This window comes from Onychostoma macrolepis, chromosome 22 (genome assembly GCF_012432095.1).
Source record: "Onychostoma macrolepis isolate SWU-2019 chromosome 22, ASM1243209v1, whole genome shotgun sequence".
Lineage (NCBI taxonomy): Eukaryota > Metazoa > Chordata > Actinopteri > Cypriniformes > Cyprinidae > Onychostoma > Onychostoma macrolepis.
The window spans coordinates 5,074,857-5,092,333 of NC_081176.1; the positions used below are offsets into that span (position 1 = coordinate 5,074,857).

The 17,477-nt window shown below is 36.6% G+C and overlaps 1 protein-coding gene and 1 long non-coding RNA gene across 2 annotated transcripts; both read right to left on the minus strand.

Moving 5' to 3' along the window:
* Positions 1-3,227: 3,227 nt before the first annotated feature.
* Positions 3,228-15,971, minus strand: LOC131530215 (uncharacterized). Its single transcript, XM_058760369.1, has 5 exons — positions 15,931-15,971; positions 15,181-15,513; positions 4,752-5,072; positions 4,310-4,603; positions 3,228-3,346 (listed from the first exon to the last, which is right to left on the minus strand). Exons 1-5 carry the CDS (start codon positions 15,968-15,970, stop codon positions 3,228-3,230), a joined length of 1,107 nt encoding a protein of 368 aa, XP_058616352.1. The 5' UTR covers position 15,971.
* On the minus strand, positions 12,755-14,405 carry LOC131529871 (uncharacterized). Its single transcript, XR_009268242.1, has 3 exons — positions 14,115-14,405; positions 13,903-13,959; positions 12,755-13,394 (listed from the first exon to the last, which is right to left on the minus strand). It is a non-coding gene; the product is annotated as an uncharacterized LOC131529871 (long non-coding RNA).
* Positions 15,972-17,477: the final 1,506 nt, after the last annotated feature.

Genomic DNA, 17,477 nt, shown 5'->3' on the forward strand with positions numbered 1-17,477 from the left:
TTGAGTTTGGCCACACCGCCATAAAGCCCAGATTGGTGGAGTGTTGCAGTGATGTTTGTCCTTCTGTAGGTTTCTCCCATCTGCATATATGATCATCGAGTTCAACTAAAGTGACCATCAGCTGCTTGGTCACCAATCTAACCAAAGCCCTTCTCCATCAGTTGCTCAGTTTGGCCAGGAGGCCAGCTCTAGGAAGAGTCCTGGTTGTTTCAAACTTCTTCCATTAGGGGTAACAGAGACTACATGATTCTGTGAACCTTCAATGAAGCAGAATTATTTCTGAACTCTTCCCCAGATGTGTGGCTTGACGCAAACCTATTTCTGATCTCTACAGGCAGTTCTTTTGACCTCAGGGCTTGATTTTTGCTCTGATATGCATTATCAGCTGTTAGACCTTTTATTAAGATGTGTGTGCCTTTCCATATCATACCCATTCAATTGAATTTGCCACAGGTTAACTTTACTTGAAGTGTAGAAACATCTACAAGCAATATGAATGCTCCCGAGCTAAATTTCAACTGTCCCAGATAAGGGTATGAATACTTATGCAATGGAATCATTTTAGTTGTTTATTTTTAATAAATTTGCAAAGATGTTAAAAACCAGTTTTTTGCTTTACAATTTTGGTGTATGGAGTGTAGATTGATGTGGGAAAAAAGCCATTTAAAGCAATTTAACATAGGCAGCAACAAAACAAAATGTGAAAAAAAAGTTAAGGTGTATGAATACTTTCGCAAGGCACTGTTAGTTATTGAGTCTGAGCTACAACAATAGACAGAAATCAGCTCAATGAATAAATGAGCAATATCACACTCGTAGCAGTGTGATATGGCTGTATATCAGCATGGTTGTGATTTGGCCGTAGTAATCACAGCGTGCTGATATACAGCCATATTTCACTGCTACGAGTGTGACATTGCATTTATACCAAAGTTTGCTGGCACAAGTGTGTAAATAAAAAGAGACAACAACGGAGTGTCTTTAAAAACCCTCTTTTGTGCAGAACTACTTCCTCCCACCATGGATTCAAATCTCAGACAGTTTAACAGCTGAGCCCAAGCCTCCATTACTAATCCTAAAACGTCACTTTAGAACTAGCAATGAAGGAACATTGAGTTGCTTCATTGAAAGCTTATTGTATTACTGTATTAAAAGCTGACTGTTGATTATGTAGAGAATTATTAGAGAGAGATGGACTGAATGAGTGTGATTACCTGCGTTTTATACAGCAGTCATTCTTCAACTCAATTTCATATTCACAATAAAACACTAGTTTGAATGCCTGCTGAGGAAAGCAATATCTTTGCTGTACTATCCTTTCATCTGTTAAGGGTGATTTCCAAAGACAGCGCTGCTTAGTGCATTTGTTGGCTGCGTCTTACAAGGTGTTGTTTAAAGTAAAAATGTCCTTGTTCACAACCCTGTTTCAGTGTCTTTCAATATAAAAGTCTTTACTACTGACTCTTTTGCTTTGCCCTCAGGCAAAACTATTTGCTCTGGAACAAATAATTGATTAATTAGACCGCCCGTTAGATTTACCCCCCAAAAAATTATATCTCATGTTTAAATACTTTAGAGACATCAGAGCCATCGACAAATTCCAGAAGATCTGCCTGAGCTGAGGATGCTCTCGGCAGGTTCATGAGCTGAACGGCCGCTGATGCCCTGGAGCTCACATATCCGAAACGCTGAATCAAATTTTCAAATAGACGCTTTCAAATATAAATTTTCAAGCAGCATTATTTATAAAATTATAGTGGATTTGTGCGTCCGCCATGACACTTGCTGTGAGAAATACTGCAAGTGGAGTTATATAAATGGTGAAACAGCTGGAGTTCTGTTATCACTAGAATATTGCACCACTGGAAAAGGCTTGCAGTGGATCAGATTCGAGGACCAGAAAGAACTGTTGTACAAATGTTAATATCACTACTTTCATACCTGAACATGTGTGACAGAGTTTGCTGATGTCCAGATGTCTCGTCTGGTTGCTGATGGGATTGTTGAGCACACAGCTGTAGGTGTTTTTATCCTGATATTCCACCTCCAGAGGTAGAGAGAGACTGATGCGGAGATCAGACACACTGATGCTGGACAATAAACTGTTTCCTTTGTACCAGGAGAGAGTCACATGTCTCATATTCACCACTGAACACAACAATGAACAATATGATGAGGATGATGATGAACAATCTCTGGTAATGTTAGGAACAGGCAGATGAGCTGCAAAACATGAGACAATAAACTAAAATATAGATAAATTTACACAGTAATTTAATTTGCAGTTCAGTGTGTTGAGTGAGTCATGAGTTGAATGAGATATATACAATGTCACCTCAAACAATAAAATCAAGAATATGTAACAGGCAGAACAAATTATCTCTGCTCACCATTAATCCAGAGGTGGAAAGTCCAGGGGTCAGAAAGTAAAAGTCTTGCCATATGTTTATTGCAGCCATGAACTCAGCCAGCTGATTTCACTAATTAGTTCTACCTCCTGGTTGAAAAACTGTGCTAATTAGCAAATCCAGGTGATTGGAACAAAATACAGAGGAGGACTTTTACTTTCTGAACCTGGACTTTCCACCTCTGCCATAGACAGAAACACTGAATGTTTTTGATGTCAGTTTCACTCCCCTTTTCTGCTGTTCATAGAGTCCAGCATGTTGAGTTGTGATGTTTGTGATGGTTAGAGATCCAGCCTGATGATCCAGCCTCAGACTGTCTCTGAATCTCCCATCAGGAACATCATCATATGTGAAAAAGATTTGTGACTATGGACCACAAAACCAGTCTTAAGTGTAAATTTTTCAAAATTGAGATTTATACATCACCTGAAAGCGGAATAAATAAGCTTTCCGTTGATGTATGGGTTGTTAGGATCGGACAATATACAACGAGATACAACTATTTGAAAATCTGGAATCTGAGGGTGCAAAAAAATCTAAATATTGAGAAAATCACCTTTAAATTTGTCCAAATGAATTCTTAGCAATGCATATTACTAATCAAAAATTACGTTTTGATAAATTTACAGTAGTACATTTACAAAATATCTTCATGGAATATGATCTTTACTTAATATACTAATGATTTGTGGCATAAAAGAAAAATCCATAATTTTGACCCATACAGTGTATTTTTGGCTATTGTTACAAATATACCCCAGCGACTTAAGACTGGTTTTGTGATCCAGGGTCACATTTGTTTCTCTCTACTGATTTCAGCTATGAGAGAACTGCCAGCTCCAAATTTCCACTGTTGTTGTATTTAAGTATTTCAGTAACATCAGTGTTTAGAGTGACAGAATCTCCCTCCATCACTGACACAGACTCACTAAACACACCTGATGAACAAACAGATTTTACACAGATTAAGGTAATTATAAAGGTAGGCCTGATACTGCCTGATACTGTATAAGTACTGTAGCTCTTGCACATAAAGAAAAATATGCCTTTATATACTGCTACCACCAAATACAGACTAGTATGAAGCAGACAGATAAAAAAACTGCAGCAGCACTTACAGATTGCCTGAAAATATATTTATAGTGTCAAATAATTGAGTGAAATGGTAAATTTATGAAAAAGGACAGATAACCAGGCCCAGTTGCTCTCATGTCCCCGTGTTGAGAGAAATTGGGAGTAAGTGCAGAGGAAGAGGCACTTCCTTCAGTCTGAAGCTTATTTATGTCACTTTTGGTGTGAAGGGGCCTTTACAGTTGCCCGAAATAGCTTTTGGGTTTTTTCTTATGAAAATCAAATAAGCAAGCCCAGCCCAGGTGATAAAAAGTAACACAAAATTAACACAAAGCATTACTTTCCATAAAAAGTAACTAACACAATTAGTTACTTTTTATGGAGTAACACAATATTAAAACGGATTACTTTTAAAAGTAACTTTCCCCAACACTGTGAGAACACATTGGACCCTGCAGCTACAACAATCCTGAGGGCCCCCTTCACAGTGGTTTAATGCCACAGTGTCTTCCACCACAATAATTATTATTATTATTAATAATTTCACAAATGTCAACCTTAAAGAAGCACAGAATCGAACGCACAGTAATAAACTGGATTTCCGTAAAAAACATTTCAAGCTATTTAGTGCATTAAAACATAAACAACTCAGAATATCCGAAATCCAGCGACAATCAACAGAGATTCAGGAGCAGCAATTAACACTATCAGAGAATCTGAGACTGGAGGATGTGAAGAAGAGTAAAAGAGAGACATTAATGTAAGTCTGATCTATAACAACAGACAGAGATCAGATCAGCAAATAAACATTAATATCACTACTTCCATACCTGCACATGTGTGACAGAGTTGACTGATGTCCAGGTGTCTGGTCTGGTTGCTGATGGGATTGTTGAGCACACAGCTGTAGGTGTTTTTATCCTGATATTCCACCTTCAGAGGTAGAGAGAGACTGATGCTGAGATCAGACACACTGATGCTGGACAATAAACTGTTTCCTTTGTACCAGGAGAGAGTCACATGATCCACATTCACCACTGAACACAGCAATGAACAATATGATGATGATGATGCTGGTAATGATGAAGAACAGTGTCTGGTAATGTTAGGAACAGGCAGGTGAGCTGTAAAACATGAGACAATGAACTGAAATGTGGATAAATCTACACAATTTTATTTTCAGTTCAGTGTGTTGAGTGAGTGTTTATATGATGTCACCTCAAACTATAAAATAAGAATATGTAAAAGCCATGACAAATGATCTCTACTCACCATAAACAGAAACACTGAATGTTTTTGATGTCAGTTTTGCTCCACTTGTCTGTAGTTTATAGAGTCCAGCATGTTGAGTTGTGATGTTTGTGATGGTCAGAGATCCAGTCTGATGATCCAGCTTCAGTCTGTTTCTGAATCTCCCATCAAGAACATCATCATGTGTAGAGAAGATTTGTTTATCTCTATTGATTTCAGCTATGGGAGAACTGTGAGCTCTAAATTTCCACCGTATGTCATCGTCTTCACGTATTTCAGTAACATCAGTGTTGAGAGTCACAGAATCTCCCTCCATCACTGACACTGACTCACCAAACACACCTGATGAACAAACAGATTTTACACAGACTAAGGTAATTACAAAGGTAGGCCACTGTACTTAAAAAGCAACACATATTCCATTTCCTTTTCTTTTCTTTTTTTTTTTTTTTTTTTTTGACTGACAAGCAGAAACATTTTGTCTGATATAAGAACTGTACTGTAACTCTTGCAGATACAGAAAAATACAATATCGACTGTTTTAATAAACTGATACTGTAAACTGCTAACCGCTACCATTAAAGACAGACAATTAAAATCAAGCAGGCAGAGAAAACATTGCAGCAGCACTTACAGATTACCTAAGAATATATTTAGCAGCATAATTTATGAAAAAGGACAGATAATTAGGCCCCATATGACACGTAATCATATCACTTTCATCAAGCAACTAAAGTAACACATTACTTTTAAATTTACAGTGAAGAGTTGCTTTTTCAAATAAGGAACACAAGTAACTTTGTTTTCACATTTATTGACTGGCATCTCTCCTGTCGTCGTGTTGAGAGAAATTGGGAGTAAGTGCAGAGGAAGATTTACTTCCTTAAGCCTGAGGCTTATTCATTTCACTTTTGGTGTGAAAGGGCCTTAACAATTGCCCAAAATATAACTTTTGTTTTTTCATTATTATTAAAAACAAATAAGCAAGCCCAGCCCAGGTGACAAAAAGTAACACAAAAGTAACATAATCCATTACTTTTAGATAAAAAAATAACTAACACAATTGACCGTTCGCAAAGAGCTTGATTGACAGGCGACCGCTGCTGCTATCTGCCATCTTGCCCAACAGCTATGGAAAATATGTAAATGCACATGCCCAGTAGCAGATGTATCCCTTCTAGCCTTAACCACAAATCAGAAAAAGAGTAGATTAACTTCGGTGGACTTAAACTTGAAAAATGGTGTGTTCCGTGGTTGAAGTAAAACACTTTCTGATGTTTATTCATGTTCATTTCGTGCTTTAAATAAATAAAATAAGACGATCGGTTCACGTGTTTGAACTGAGGCAATACAGTGATCTGTCACAATGCATTGAAGAGCCATAAAGCGGTATTTATTGTTTGAATTTCTTTAAAAATGACTCAATTTAAAAGCTGAATGTTCTGAGACCTTGTTTCATATCAGAAGTAACCTGCTCTGTCTTCTCTGTCAGTGTGTTGTCAGTTTCCTCTTTGCTCTGCGATGTATTTTTCACTGCGTGAGTAAATGTGTGTAGTGTGAGAGCGGCATTGTTTGTCCGTCATGGCAACAGTAACTAAGGGTGGGCAGGTTTTGCGAACAGTCAATTAGTTACTTTTTTATGGAGTAACGCAATATTGAAATGGATTACTTTTAAAGGTATCTTTCCCTGCAGCTATAATAACAACCCATCTAGATTTAATCTAGATTTAAAGGGGGGTCTTATGCAATTTCATGCATGCTAGTTGCTATCTTCAAAAAACAATATGAATGTAGAACGGAGTATTTCTGTGTCAAATATACTCCTTCCGGTATTGTACAAGTTTCGGAGAGTTTTTTTCAAGCTTGGCTCTTCGTGACATAATGAAGGGTGGAATTCCTTGTATGGGTATTTCTCCCGAAAGAACGCACCTGCGCATACATAAACCAGAGCAAGAGAGCGCCCATCAACGCGCTTCATTCGGCAGGACTGAACAGGACTCACTCGAGAAGAATGTCTCCAAAAGACTGTGTTTTTGGTTGTAAGGGAAAGATAACCTTGTTCAGCTTCCCAAAGAACCCAGCGTTACGTAAACAGTAGATGCAGTTTGTTTTTTGCAAGTGTGTTTGTTGACGAACGTTTTATAAACAAGACAGTTCGATGCTGGATTTGCACATCGTTTGATTCAGAACTGCAGACTGTAAGTGAAATGGCTTTAAATGTCTGTGTTTTGTTGGCAATCGGCACAAGTGCTCTTCACTCTTTAGCTCCGCCCACGGTGCGCCTCCAGGGGCTTGGCTGTTTTCGGAGAGAATCGAAAAGCTGTATCTTTCTTTTATAAATATGTTAAAACTAAAGACTCTTTGGAGCTAAGAACCATGCTGATCTACTCTATAGGTACTCAAGATCAACATGAGATTGGGTGAAACTGTATGTGTTATGTCCCCTTTAAGCTTAATCCTTATGGTGCAACACATTCTAAATCTTTCATTTGCTTAAAAGTTATCTGTTGTAGAGGAAAAAACAATGTGCAACATTTACTAAACAAATGCAGGATAATTATTACAGACTTTATTACAGACTGAACTTTTAAAACATTTAAAAACATTTAAAGTAGTAGCCTATATTAAAAGTATTTTTAGTTCCTAAAGTATACTGCCTCGGTGACAGTTTTTGTATCATTTTCTGTTAGTGTAGCAGCTACTTTATCACTCTGAAATGGGAAAAATTAAACCATATAATTAAATATATATATATATATATATATATATATATATAATAAATAAATAAATAAATAACTTACCAATCAGATTCCACCAGCACAAACAGAACAAAACAGACATGTGAAACATTTTCTTCAATAGCTCTCCAGCATATCTATTAACACTGTGTGCTGAAAACACAGAAGAACTGTCAGTGTGAATCCTCCCCACTCAGAGCACAGGAGGAGCTTCCCCTGCTGCCTTCACTAACAACTCTTCCAGTAGCAAACCAGGAGGTCTCTCATCCAGGTATGGGTGTGCAGGTGAAAGCTTCAGGTTGACACTGCTGGCTTGTTCAGCAGGTCTCCTTAAGCAACCCCTTAAGCATCCCATATAAGTATGGACCACAACTTTAAGTATGTTTATGGTTAGTACTGTTTACGTAGAGTTTTAAACAAACCATTTGTTCAATGTGTGTTGCTGTGTTATGAACTCACTGTCTGACTTCCACTCTGGATAAAACTGCTTTAAACACCTTTATAAATGATCTTGATCGTGATCTGTAACGTGAGATGGGCGCCGCCATGTTTGTTTCGCGCCGCAGTTCAGAGAGTCCTGTCAGTCTGATTTACAGCATGTGAATTCATAAATTTCTCCGGAAATACATGCAAGTATGTAGCTGGTGAACTGGGTTTAGAATAGAGTGAACTTTATAGTTACTTACACTATGTGTATCTGATATGAATAAAACACATCAGCAAATAAAATTTGAATGGATTGTTATTGTTGCTTCCATAGACATCTGTGTGTATTTTATAAGCTCTAAATGTATTGTTTTACTAGTACTTATGTGTATTTAAATGTCTGAAACCTAAAATATGCATTATGCGGTTAAGAACACTGCAGTTGTGATATGACATTTTTCATGATCTGAACTCAAATATCTAAGACTTTTTCTATGTACACAAAAGGCCTATTCCTCTCAAATATTAAGTAAAGTTTAAGTAAAGTAAAGTCCTTTCTAGAAAGAAAGCAAATGACTGACATCAATAACTTCGTTTTACAAACATAACATCAGGAAATTAAGTCAAACCAATACTCACAGTTGAGCAGAAACTCAAAGAGTGCTCAACAAAGAACTTTAGATGAGCAAGTCGGTAGAGCGAGTTCAACCATGTGGTTTCCCTCTACCAAACAAACTGTCTTGCTTTATGGTAGTCGGGCATTTATGTCCGGTTACCTGCAGTATACCCTCTGGTTGCCCCTGGTGGTACTACATATCTTTCGGATGAGACATTAAACCGAGGTCCTGACTCTCTGTGGTCATTAAAAATCCCAAGACACTCATCGTAAAGAGTAGGGGTGTAACCCCGGTGTCCTGGCCAGATTTCCTCCTCTGGCCCTTATCAGTCATGGCCTCCTAATAATTCCCATCCACTTGATTAGTTCTATCTCTCTCTCCTCCCCACACAGTAAAATCCCCAGTGTTAAATCAACACTGCTCAGAGTGTATTTGGTCCCACTCCAAATAGTGTTAAAGTAACACTGAAGCAGAGTTAAAGCTAATGAGATAATTAAGTGATTAATTAAGTGCTGATTGAGCATTAGTGATGAACAGCTGCTGTTAACAAGCAGAATCACTGAAGAAAATAGAAACACAAGAACTACAACTGACTTCAGCCGCAGCCTTTGATAAAATCAACTGAAATAAAAGACATTCAATCTCTGAAGGTCTCAGCAGAGGATGATTAAACAACTCCACAAACAGCATCACCAGCTCCACTTATTATTGACTTTATTATTATCAGATGACTACAGAAGCTCTTATTGAAAATTATCAGAGGTTTAAACATTGATGCTTCATTGGTCAAAAACAATGCCACCATCATGGAGATGAGTGTTTACTTTGGTTAGGCTCTTGCCACTTGACTTACTGTGTTAGTTTTTTCTTTGCAACAATGCATATGTTGTAGTAAAGGAGAAAGATCAGTGCTTTACACTGAGCACGTAGTAGATGCTTCTATGTGATGAGACAATCATTGTGAACTGGCCAGACTGTATGCTTTTTTTTTTTATTCTATTTTGGGTTTGCGCAACTAACCCACTGATGTTACAGTATGAGAAAGTGTTGCAGCCAACAATTATCGTGAATGCTTTTAAAACCATCTGCATAACATTTTTTGAACAACTGTATCATATAGACAAACACAGACATCAAGAACCAGCATATGAATCTCAACAATGGTGACAATCAACAAAATTCTTCAAGCTGCAATGCATGCTGGGTAACACCGTAGTAAAAACTCCCACCATGCACTGCAGTATAAATATTTATTGTCACCACTGTTGAGGATCATATGATAAGTGTTCATGTCTAAAAGCTTGACCTGAAACTCTTCAACTTTTTGAAATATTACGGTCCTATATGTTCAATATAGAGCTCAAAATTATTGTAGAAATGTGATAATTACATATCTAGCAACACATGTTATTTATATATATGCTCACATATTTTTTGGCTGCTTTTTAGTTGATGAATTTAAGTCAATAACTAAAGAGCAAGTAAGAGAAACCACTTTGTGTTGGCTAGTCATATCTTCCATAAGCAGAAAGTGTAATCTGCTACATCAAGCTTCTGTTTCAGCAATGTTCAAGTGTTTGCAGTGAAACACTATTGCAATTAATTAGAAGCAAAATTATTTAAAAGTTCTACAAGGGTCAAGAGCCCAACTACAGCAAACACCGACCTCCATGATGGTGGCATCATTTTTTGACCAATAAAACATCAACATCTAAACCTTAGTAAATTTTCAATAAGATCTTCTGTAGTCATCTGACAGAAATAAAGTGAATCTGGTTATTAATGAGTGAAGCTGGTGATGCTGTTTGTGGAGTTGTTTAATCATCCTCTGCTGAGACCATCAGAGATTGAATGTCTTTTATTTCAGTTGATTTTATCAAAGGCTGTGGCTGAAGTGAGTTGTAGTTCTTGTGTTTCTATTTTCTTTCAGTGATTCTGCTTGTTAACAGCAGCTGTTCATCACTAATGCTCAATCAGCACTTACTTAATCACTTAATTATCTCATTAGCTTTAACTCTGCTTCAGTGTTACTTTAACACTATTTGGAGTGGGACCAAATACACTCTGAGCAGTGTTGATTTAACACTGGGGATTTTACTGTGCACCTGCAGCTGGTGTGTGGTGAGCGCACTGGCGCCGTTGTACTGAGGCTGCCGTCGCATCATCCAAGTGGATGCTGCACACTGGTGCTGGTTGAGGAGAGTCCCGCCCTACATAATTGTAAATCACTTTGGATGTACAGCAATACACAATAAAAGCGCTATATAAATGCTTCATTCATTCATACATATGACCCAATTATAGCACCCTAGGAAACCAGATAAAATATAGAAGCTAAAATACCATAATAAAAGCAAGCAACGCTTTGTCCATTACAGTTTTAATCGAACCAAACACGACAAGTGTGAACACACCCTTATTATCGAATGGCAAATTCGGAAATAATCACTTTAGTATATTAGGCAGGCAATTATATAATAATAATAATAATAATAATAATGATAATAATAATAATAAAAAATGGGCAGCAGGCCAAATCGGCTGCCAGGCCACCGGGGATCCCCGGTTCTCCCGATGGCCAGTCCACACCTGATAAGAATAAAGTCATATGAACCCAGGATGGCTTGAGGGTAAGTAAATCATGTTGCAATTAAAATTGTTGGGTGAACTATCCCTTTAAGGTGAGCTCTTTTGACCGGTAAATGAGCACCTTAAAGGCATCTTAAAGGAGTCATCGGATGCCCTTTTTCCACAAGTTGATATGATTCAACTTGTGGGTTATTGAAAAGTTATATAACATACTTAATGAAAAGTCTATAACATACTTTGGTTACTCAATGGTAGTGTAAAAAACAAACAAAAAAACACGATATTTATATTTTAGTGACGTTTTAGTGCATGTCTGTGTAAATGCTAATGAGCTCTGCTCTGCTCACCCCGCCCCTCTCTTCCGTGGAGTGACGAACCATTTCCATGAGACTGTTTACTTTAGCCGCAGTGAGCTGCAGAACTTGCTAACTAGCACATTATTAGGAAAGACGATTTGCAAAGATTCATAAAATAACATCATACTCGCTTCTAGGTGAAGCTGGATCACGAATGATTTTTGCGAACATAGACGCATTTAGGTAGATCCCTTCGAAAACAAAACAAAAGCAATCATCTGCGTCTTCAGTCAGGGAGTAAATGATGACTGCTATTTTCATTATTACATCCAACAACAAAACACCTCAATCGCTTAGGAGACATTCTTGTCTACCCCTGCTCCGGTGTTGAAACAATGGATGACTCTTCACAGCTCACTCAACAATCGTGGGAGGGGCCTGGGTCTGTGTGACATCACACAGCCAAGAATCTGAGAATGGCTTGATTTGAGAAAGGGGATTTCATTAATAGAGATTAAAAAAAAAAACACTGGGTGGATTTTTATCATTATAGGGTGGATGAGTACAAACATTTCCAACATTTATGTTCAAACATGTAAAAGTGAATTTTGCATCTGATGACCCCTTCAATATTATTGTTGCAGACGTGATATTTTATTTTAAACATGGGATGGCACTCTAAGCTGTGGTTATGCACACTTTCTATTAAAACAACTCCTGCTGTTAGATTTAACTACACTATTGAGTGGCGAAAAATACTTCTTTGTACATTGATAACTGTTCATTATTACATCCAACAACAGCTGTGAACATTTGTCGGCAATTTCGCAAAACCTGTTGGCGAGTGAAAATAGGGGATACAATCGTGGAGTGTGAACTTGGCATAACCTCCTGTCACCGATCCATCATGTAGTCTGAACACAGCAGCAAGTGAATGCTACCCCAGATAGTTGTGCAGTGTGAAAACAATGGTGATCCGACAACTTTGAAAATTGTGCAGTGTGAACGCGGCATTACTGCTCAGGAGTTGCGCTGCATGCCAGCAACGGCAAAACGCAGTATAACTGAAAGTGAGTAAAAATGGCTTAAGATGTTGAAAACTGCGTTTCTACTGAATTTTGGTGGATTTGTTTTGTGTTTTGCCTTTGGACATCAGCGCTGTTATGCTACTTAAGAAATTAAGTCTGATAGCAGTTTCCTTTTAGTTAGTTAGCCAACTCCCCAAAACTGATGAAAACGTTTAATATCACAATTATTATTAACCATGCATTTTCATGATACCATAAATTTTACAGCAGTGAATCATACATTGAATTTATTCTTAAAATGATTCGTAGGCATTGTCAGACAAAGAAAAAGGATCTTTATAAAAATAGAATGTGATATAAACAAGAATAGGTCTTCTGCGAACTCTGCTAATGCTGGAAATAAGTACTGAAACTTGCACTGCATATCAATTTATGAAGGTTCAGTGAATATAAATCTTAACATTAATACTAATACAATAGACTCAAACTATAAGTTTGTCACAAGAGTTTCCTATAAACATTATGGTTACACTTTATTTTGATAGTCCACTTTAAACATTCTACTAACTATAAGTAACTTTGTAACTACATGTTAACAACATGTCAACTAATTCTCATTAATTTGTAATTACATGTCTACTAACTCTCAGTAGGGTAGGTTTAGGGTCAGTAGAATAAGTTGACAAATTTGCAAAGTTTCTCATAGTCATTATGTTGTATGTTGTAGACCCATCAAAATAAAGTGTTAGAAGATATTAAGCAGACAGTCTACTAATACTCTAATGACTGCTAGTTGACGTAGTTGCAATGTTACTTACTGTTAGTAGAATGTCTAAAGCGGTCTATCAAAATAAAGTGTTACCAAAATGATCACATTAAAACATACTTTAAAAAGATTCAAGTTTGATCATCTTCTCATGCTGATAGGCACATACTCTACTACTTCATCCTCATCTTCAGCTTCAGCTTTCTGGGAAAAAAAGGTATAAGATATAATAAAACATTTAAAATAAAGAACAACAAATATATCAATGGTTTGGGGAAAAATAAATATTGAAATGTAGTACCACTAAATGTGAATAATAAATATGTATAGAAAAATTGAAAATGCTGACATAACAGAAATATGGCCAATAATATATTAATATTATCATAGAGAATTTTCTTAATGAATTTATGCCATAGAGTAGTATGCCATAACAGTCTATTTCTCCCTTTAAAAGTTTATTTATTGTCATTTATTTTAAACAATTTTATGGTTAGTTGTATTTTATTAATTTTCCCTGCTCTCTGCGACACCTTTAAAACATTTTTTATTCAATTGTTATAATGTTTAATGTCTCAATTGCTTTACAAATGCATTCCAGTTCAAAATATGAAAGTACATTCATCTGACTCCTTTTATTTACCGATAGACTCTTAAAGCCACAATTTAAAAAAATAAAAATAAATAAATAAAAATCAACTAAATGACTTACTCAGAGGTCTTGTATGCCAGCGATACACATTTAACAGTAAAATGGCTTCTTTTGGAACTACATTGAAGAAAGAAAATATCTGTTAGTCTTTTATGTTGCTATGTGATATGTTATATTACTAGATCATTAAACAGACAAAAACACAGGTGCACACTGAATTATACATCTGACACACTGCTGAAATGATACAGAGACACATAACATGATCTTACCAATTTATGGGCATTTCTTTCATCGAACATTGGCTCATGTATCATAATGACATAAGTGATCTCATCTTCATAAATCTGAACTGTTTGAACAACATTAATGGATTATTACTCAAATAGATGGATGAATAATGGACAAAACTCAACTAGATCGTCTTTTACAGTTTGTCATTTTAGGTCTGTCAAAGTTGAATCATTAATGCAGTATTTAATGAAGCAAATTTAAAATTGCATTAACATATGTTTGACATTATAACTTTTTCGCACTAGCAGAGTAAAACAGTAAAAACAGAATCGTTTTTTGCACGTGACATGAATAAAGAGAGCTGCTCAGGTCAGATCACTGCAAAAACCAATAACCACACACATTATTTAGAAACTGAATGGTGTTACATTCATGAATTATCATGAGTTATCAATTGATTAAAATCAGTTGGTAGCATTTGCCTTCTTGATCAGTTTTTCTACATTTCCAGCAGATGCAGAAGATCCCAAATCCAGCGACAATCAACAGAGATTCAGCAGCAGCAACAGAGATCAACACTGTCAGATACATTGATGTAAGTTATTGAGGCTGATCCACAACAATAGACAGAGGTCAGCTCAATGAATAAACTTTAATATCACCACTCCCATACCTGTGCACGAGTAACAGAGCTGACTGATGTCCAGATGTCTGGTCTGGTTTCTGATGGGATTGTTGAGCACACAGCTGTAGGTGTTTTTATCCTGATATTCCACCTCCAGAGGTAGAGAGAGACTGATTCTGAGATCAGACACACTGATGCTGGACAATAAACTGTTTCCTTTGTACCAGGAGAGAGTCACATGACTCAGTTTCACCACTGAACACAACAATGAACAATATGACGACGATGATGATGAACAGTCTCTTCTTATGACAGGTACAGGCAGATGAGCTGAAAACATAAGAGAATAAACAGAAATATGGATAACAATAAAAAAAAGCAATTTTATTATTTATGCTTTAGTGTGTTTTTATACAATCTGTCACCTTGAACTATAAAACAAGAATATGTGAACGGCAGGACAAATGATCTCTACTCACGATAAACAGAAACACTGAATGTTTTTGATGTCTGTTTCACTCCCCTTTTCTGCTGTTCATAGAGTCCAGTGTGTTCAGTTGTGATGTTTGTGATGGTCAGAGATCCAGTTTGATGATCCACCTTCAGTCTGTCTCTGAATCTCCCATCAGTATCATTAAATGTGCAGATTCGTTTCTCAGTGCTGATTTTAGCGATGAGAGTCTTTTCAGCTCCAAATTTCCATGTTATGTCGTCATCTTCATGTAATTCTGCAACATTCGTTTTTAAAGTGACAGAATCTCCCTCCATCACTGACAATGACTGTATTTCATTTGTTTCTGCACCAAACACACCTGATGAACATGAATGGGTTTTGTCACAGATTAAAGCTCCTGTTGGTTTACAAATCCTGAAATCAGCTGTTATTGTCCTTTACATATGATTTAAAGAACATCACAACAGCAGCAGAGGGGCATGAAAGTGAGACATACTGCATGAAAAATAGATTTGCGTTACCTCTTGATTTTTTATTTGTTTTAAAGTTATCTGCTGTAGAGGAAAATCAATTTATAAACTTTAACAGTTTAATTGTGCTGAATATTTTCAATATGTAATGAGACACATTCATATAACGTCAGTGTAAAATTAAAAAAAAATAAGTAGATCTAGTAATAATAATGATTTATGTGGTACACACAGTATCAGATGAAAACTGTCTAATTCTTAACAATAGCAGCTTTTAAAAAAAAAAAAAAGTTTTTCTTACTTACCAATCTGACAGCACCAGCACAAACAGAACAACACAAACATGTGAAACATTTTCAACAAGTGTTCAGTGTCTGATCTAAGAAGGCTATCTGATAAAAACACTCAAGCTTGTGAATCCTCCCAGGACAGTGTTGGACCCTCCTCGTTCACACGCCGCATTTGCATATGATATAATGTTATATGTCATCTAGCCCTTAGGAGTTTAGCTGTACTGAATGGGTGAAAATATTTTTTTATCATTTAACATAAGCCTGATTTTTTAAAGGTAGCTGCTTGACTGTATTAAATGGCTAAAAGTATAAGAATATTGTGTGAGCGGTGGATAAACTACATTCCATGGTAAAAATTGACTGAAAGTCTTTTGATTTTTAAATGGTGTATATTTATTCAGTTCTTAATGTTAGTGTATGGGGGAAAAAACAAATTACAAAGTTAAAACTGTCTGCTATCTCACACTATCGGTTTTACCGAGGTTCAGCTTCTGAGTCAAACTGAAAGCTGCTATCTTTAAAATGGGTCGTGTGTGAGTAAGTCCATTAAATGCATGAACCAAAGACCCTGATATCTTTCATATAATAATGGAAGAGTCAAACTGTAAATGTAAATAAAAGGTTCCAAAGATTCCATACAAATCCCTGCATATTTCGAAAGTTCATTCAGTTGTACAGTGCAGCAGTTATTCCCATAAAATGACTGATCTCTGTGTGTACAGAAGAGGAACAAGCACTAAAAGGTGAACATGACAACCAAATTTAGCTGCACTGTGTACATGGTCTGTTTTTACTTGGCTATGCCATTTTCAAGGAGGCACCAGGAAGCAGAACAATGATCAATCAAACGTGTCTTTATTTTGTGCATTCAGTATGCATTTATGGTGAGCGTGATTTCACCAAGTACAACATGTTCCTGGATCAACATCTTTGTTGATCCTGGAACGTCATTCCAATCAACCAATCAGAATTGAGGGATAACTTTTCAGGAAATATAAGTTTTAGGCTTATGATCAGGGTTAGGTGCTTCGACACCCTTGTTAATCAGCTATCATTTCTCACTGATTTTAGGAATAAATTATGGGTAGGGTTAGGTTTAGGGGTAGAGATTGGGTTAAGTCTATATTTTTGGACAATAATGTTGATCCAGGATCAACAAAAGATGTTGATCCAGGAACATGTCTTACTTGGCAAAATCACGGCGACCATGCATTTATAGTGCCCCTATCCGTAAAACTAGCGCTATATTAGAGATGTGAAAACAGCAAGGCAAAGGGTTAATCCAAGATACACAGGCTAGAATGAAAACACGGGAAAACAGGCAAGACTATGATTATGACTATGAAAACTACGAAAGGCTCCATAAGGTAGCTATCAGCTAGGGTAGCGATATGTACTTACAATATGTGAAAAGTGTTATTGAGGACGAGCAATTTTCTGAGTTATTTTCTGAGCAAATACACCCAAAAGAGCAAGTGCTCTAAAAAGCCCGTCAAACAGTGCCTGATTACTGAACTAAGTTATGTGTTGTGCTAATACTGTCAAAGCACACAAGGTTT